General features: G+C 47.0%; 1 protein-coding gene across 4 annotated transcripts in view; it reads left to right on the forward strand.

Moving 5' to 3' along the window:
- The window catches only part of PARP16 (poly(ADP-ribose) polymerase family member 16), a 25,528-nt gene continuing 20,050 nt past the window's right edge, over positions 1-5,478 (forward strand). For 2 of the 4 annotated variants that reach the window (XM_006093389.3, XM_006093390.3), the window contains exon 1: positions 1-399. In XM_006093389.3, coding sequence (XP_006093451.1) covers positions 226-399 — 174 coding nt within the window. In that variant the 5' untranslated portion in view covers positions 1-225. The remainder of the gene's footprint in view (positions 400-5,478) is intronic. The other 2 variants (XM_023757843.1, XM_023757844.1) reach the window with 2 other exon arrangements.

The raw sequence follows: 5,478 nt of genomic DNA on the forward strand, positions 1-5,478 counted from the left end.
GTCTCCCCAGCAGCGAGCGCCCCGGACGCCAGGACCCCCAGGACCCCCGGAGGCAAATACTCGTTAGCACGTTCTCACCCGGCCATCCCGCCCAGCTCCCCCCCAGGCCTGCGACCCCAGCCCCCGCTGGCCCTTTGTCCCCGGCCCGGCCCCGCTCTGACCGCAGGCTCCGCCTTCGCTCCTGACCCGCCGCGTCTCCCCGCAGGCCACGCGCCGCCACCCGGGATGCAGCCCGCAGGCTGGGCGGCCGTCAGGGAGGCGGCGGCCCGCGACACGCTGGCGGCGGACCTGCGGTGCAGCCTGTTCACCTCGGCCCTGCAGAGCTACCGGCGGGACTCGGCGCTGCGGCCTTTCCCCGCGTCCTACGCCCGCCACGACTGCAAGGACTTCGAGGCCCTGGTGAGTGTGCTCCCCCCAACCCCCGGCGCTGCCCGCTGTTTCCCAGGCCACGAGTCCTGTGGACCCGGTGAGTAAACACGACAGCCCCTAGACTTCATTTCCAGCAATGAGCTAAGAACACTCCCAAGGCACTTGGGGGCCGCTTCCTCTTGTTCATGACAAGTGGCTTCCAGGAGTGAAGAGGGATTCAGCAGTGAGGCCTCCACACGATTTCCTAGTGTGGCCAGCAAATGGGTATTGATCTGAATCACCGGACTCGGCCAAATAGGAAGTTACTCATCCCTTTGCAAATACACACACACACACACACACACACACCCCAAAAGTAACCAGAGCACCCCCATACCTTGATCTTCAGATGAGGTAACATATGGGCAGCGCTCTTATAAAGTGTAACATACAGTACACATGTGAGCTGTTGTTTCTTTGATGATTCACAAGGCACTTAATTTCTTGCAGAGTTCACTTTAGGGTCAGCATTCCAGATACCAGTTATTTTTGTCATTCAAATGTTTGGAATTGCCTAGAAAAATATAATTTTCCAAAATTGATTCTATAAGAAATAGAAAATTTAAATGGTCTATAAATCATCAAAGACACTGAATTAGTAAATTCACTCAAAGAAAATTCCAGGCCTAGCAGGTTTCCTTGGTGAGTTCTACCAATCACTGAGGTAATAAGTAATTCCAGTTGTGTGCAAATTCTTCCAGAATATTGAAAAAGAGGCTAGTATAACCTTGATCCTACATCTGATAAGAATGATACAAGAAAAGAACATTATAAGCCAGTATACTCATGAGTATAATTGTAGAAATCCTCTATAAAATATTAGGATCCTGAATCCAGCAATGTATAAAAAACAATTCCTCATTAACAGGTTGGGTTTATTCCAGGGATGCAAAATGAGTTCAACATTTGAACATCGATTAATGTTATGAACCACATGAACAGATTTAAGGAGGTGTTTAGAATTATGTCTGATGAGGTGGTCAGGGTTGGGTTCCCTCTTTGCTTTCACTTTCGGGATGTAATAGGACACAGGCCCAGTCTCCTGCCTCCCACATGGTCCATTGAAATCTAGGCTAGGGATGTGTTGAGGGCATCGCAGGCCTAGGCCATCATACACAGATGTTTCAGGTTCAGGGAGGTCAGAGAAAGATAAGCCAACTGACTTTCCCCACAGTTTGTTCTGCAAATTGAGATGTTCAGTTTTGTGAGTCTGTGATATCAGAGCCTTGGGGGTGACATACCTTTATTTTGTCGATAGATTTTAATGGAGCCCTTGCTGTGGGCCAGGTGCCTAGGGTGCAGGTTAACAGTGTGCTCAGCTGTACTGTGGGGAAGCCCTATGCAGGCAGACCTCGGAGATTTTGCAGGTTCAGTTCCAGAGCACTGTAATAAAGTGAGGAAGCCCAGAGCAGGGACCCTAGTCCTTGGCACTGAGCTGGGGTCAGGGGACACCAACAAAGAGCAGTAGCTGAGACCATGCTGGATCCCTAGGGGACATGGAAGATTTCAGGGAGCAGAGAGGAGGAAAGTGCTGTTCTAGGAGGAGGAGCAGGACGGGCAGAATCCAGGAGCTCACCGGGAAGAACACGTCTGCATTTTATTGTGGCCGTTGTGGGGAGCAGGAAAAGGTGAGGCCAGCCAGAGCATGCAGGGCTTGGCATGTCCTGCCAAGATGTATAGATTTTATCTTTTTTATTGATTTTTAGAGAGAGGACGGGACAAAGATAGTTAGATAGAAACATTGATGAGAGAGAGGAATATCATCAATGGCTGCCTCCTGGACACCCCTACTGGGGATTGAGCCCACAACATGGACATGTGCCCTGACCAGGAATCGAACCCAAGACCTCTTGGTTCCTGGGTCGACACTCAACCACTGAGCCACACCAGCTGGGCCAGGAAGCATTTCTGAAAGAGCCTTGTGGTGGTAGGGTGAGAGAGGGATCTGTTCAGGAGAAGAGATAGGAGTCTGAGGGACCACACCCACCGAGATGGTGCCCCACGGTGCACTTCATTAACTTTTACCAAGAAACATCCAAGTTGATTAGCATGCTCAGCACCTTCTCTTCCTGCTGGAAGGGCTTACTGGCAAACAGAATCAGATCTGTTTGATGAATATGGGATAAATGCAAAGGGAGCTTTGGAAGTGTTTCGATTTGTTTATGCTTTAAATTTTTTTAATTATGCAAGTAATATATTCTTGTTATAAAACATTCAAATGATATCAATCAAGTAAAAGTGCCCTTGAGAGAGCTCACACTATCTCACGTCCCTCCTGATAGGTATCAGTGCTCTCAGTTTGGGGCACACCCTTGCTTCCATACCCATAATTCCTTAGGAGAGCTTCGGAGAGCCCCAAATAGTCACCTCTGGAGGGACAGACTGTCCCTCTCATGGGGCTCATTGTGCCGCTGGAGAAACACAGGCAGATTCTTACCAGCCCATTCTGTTGCCATATTCCTTATTGCGCACCATTGTTAAGGAAACTGGTCCAGGCCAGACAGAGTCTTGGCCGTCTGTAGGCATGGCTTTGAGGAGCAGTTACCCAAGAGAAGGCCGCTCCCCAGGCAGGACCTGGTACGACCTCTGAGAGCATGCACATGTTCTTAGATAAACACACTTCAGGTTTCCTTTTGCCACAGTTTACATGAGTTACAGAAGAAAATGTGGAGAATTTGGCATCTGGACCTGTATCTGAGTCAGTGATTAACTTTGAAAGAAAAGGGAATGAGGTCTGGATTCGTTCTTCTGGGTCATTTTGTGGTTACCTGAAGAAGGAAGGTGTGGGCTGTTAAAAAATCTTGTATTTTGCTGTAGCGGGTTTGGCTCAGTAGATGGAGCATCAGCCTGTGGACTGAAGGTCCAGGGTTTGATTCTGGTCAAGGGCACATATCTCCGGTTAAGGCTCCATCCCAGGCCCTCTGATCGGGGCACGTGTGGGAGGCAATTAATCGATGTGAGTGACATCAATGTTTCTCTCTGCTCTCCCCCTCCCTTCCACGCTCTGTCTCTAAAAAAAAAAAAAACCATGGAAAAATATCCATTGGAGGATTAAGAACAACAACAACAAAATAAAGCATCTCCGTATTTTAAAAAAGTCTATAATTTTTATTTGTTTAACTAAAAGCACTTGGAAGTAATGTGAAACAGTTTATCATATTTAACCATTTTAAATTAATTTTCTCCATAATACAAGGTGTCATTGCACACCTATAGCACATGTTGCAGTTTCAAAAAATTAGAGCTCTGGCTTGAATTACTTTATTGATTATTGCTTTCCTGAGAATGCTCGCTGCTAAACCAAACTTGCATGGCTCTGGCCCTATCTCTCACACTCCCTAAAGCCCCAAATCATCTCTCAGGTGGCTTGTTTTGAGGATATTTTTATTCTGAGGCAGCACTTCAGTTTTACACTGGGAGGTCTTTGTATTCCCAGTGCCTGGCCTGGGAGGTGCTTATCAGATATTTGAGGAATCAAATTGTGTGTGCGCGATTGCCCAGGTGGAGGGTTTCTGCTCTTGTTCCTTGAACAAGGGTTGGCTGAGCCCTTATTGGTCAGAGAATCGGTAGCATTCTTGGGATGCCCTGTAGCCCTGATCATTGACCCTCAAACTTCATGTTTGTTTTTTTCCCCTAGGAACTCCATGCCCTGGTTCTCCATTAGCCTGCAGATCCTTTCTGGGGGTGGGAGGTGGGTGGTAATGGTTCCTTTATATATATAAAGGATGTGAGAGAAATACATCGATTGGTTGCCTTCTGCACGTGCCCTGACCAGGGCCTGAGCCGGGGAGGAGCCTGTAACCAAGGTACATGCCCTTGGCCAGAATCGAACCCGGGACCTTTTGGTCCACAAGCTGATGCTTTATCCACTGAGCCAAACTGGCTAGGGCGGCTCCTTTATATTAATTCCAGGCCCTTTCCACTTGAAAGTGGGGTTGAGGACCAGTAGCAGCATCACCTGGGAGTTTGTTAGAAATGCAGAATGCCAGGTCCCCCTCTCAGACCTACCCAATAAGGATCTGATTTTTTTAATTGGCATTTAAAAAAATCAATTTCTCTAATTGATTTTAGAGAGAGGAAGAGAGAGCGGGCGAGAGAGGAACATCGCTTTGTTGTTCCATTTATTTATTCATTCACTGGTTGCTTTTTATATATGCCCTGACTGGGGATCGAACCCACAACCTTGGCATAAGGGGGTGACACTCTAACCAACTGGGCTACCTGGCCATGGCAGGATCTGCAGTTTTAACCAGTCTGAGAAGCATTTGCATCTAGCCTGCCCTATTCCCATCCACCACTTGGGGGTGGGGGTGGAAGGCTGTACTGGCTCTCCTGGTTCTGGTCTCTGGCTTGCTCTCTCTAGAGAAGCTGACTCCCCAGTGTCTGGGTTAACGACATGAATAAACTCCGCTCTGTCCTAACCTCAGGGCAGGCCTGCCCCCTCTCCCCTCCACGCCACCCCCTACGTTGTCCAAGTCAAACTCTCCCTCGTTCTTTAAGACACAGCTGGAACCTCATCTTACTCTGTGCCTTTACCCCCAGCAGTTAGGAGTTCTTCCTCTGGTTCCTTCACAATATTATACATTTGCGTTAATAAATAATACTATGATAAACATCCTTCCACATAATCATTATTTATATCTATAGTTATTTCCTTTTTCTTCTTCTTTATATATCTAGTTATTTTCTTGAGGTAAATTCTGAAAGGTGAAGTTGCTGCCTCAAAGGCTAACAGAACTTTCTAAGGAAGGCTTTTGATGCTTATTTCCAGGTTAGAAATGGAATTGACATTGACCGAGGGAGATTATTCTTTACAAGGCTCTCAACCTTGGCTCACATTGGAATCACCTGGAAAGCTTTAACAAATACTGCTGTCTGGGCCCCACCCTTAGAGATTCTGTTTTAATTGATCTGAGGTGGAGCCTAGGCAGTGGGACTTGTTTGTTTATATTTGCAGAAAATGTCTAGTTTAAAATTTTTTCTATTAATTGATTTGATCATTTTCTTTCTTTTTTAAAAAATATATTTTTTGATTTTTTTATAGAGAGGAAGGGAGAGGGATAGAGAGAA

This window comes from Myotis lucifugus, unplaced genomic scaffold, assembly GCF_000147115.1.
Source record: "Myotis lucifugus unplaced genomic scaffold, Myoluc2.0 scaffold_115, whole genome shotgun sequence".
In the NCBI taxonomy this organism is placed as follows: domain Eukaryota; kingdom Metazoa; phylum Chordata; class Mammalia; order Chiroptera; family Vespertilionidae; genus Myotis; species Myotis lucifugus.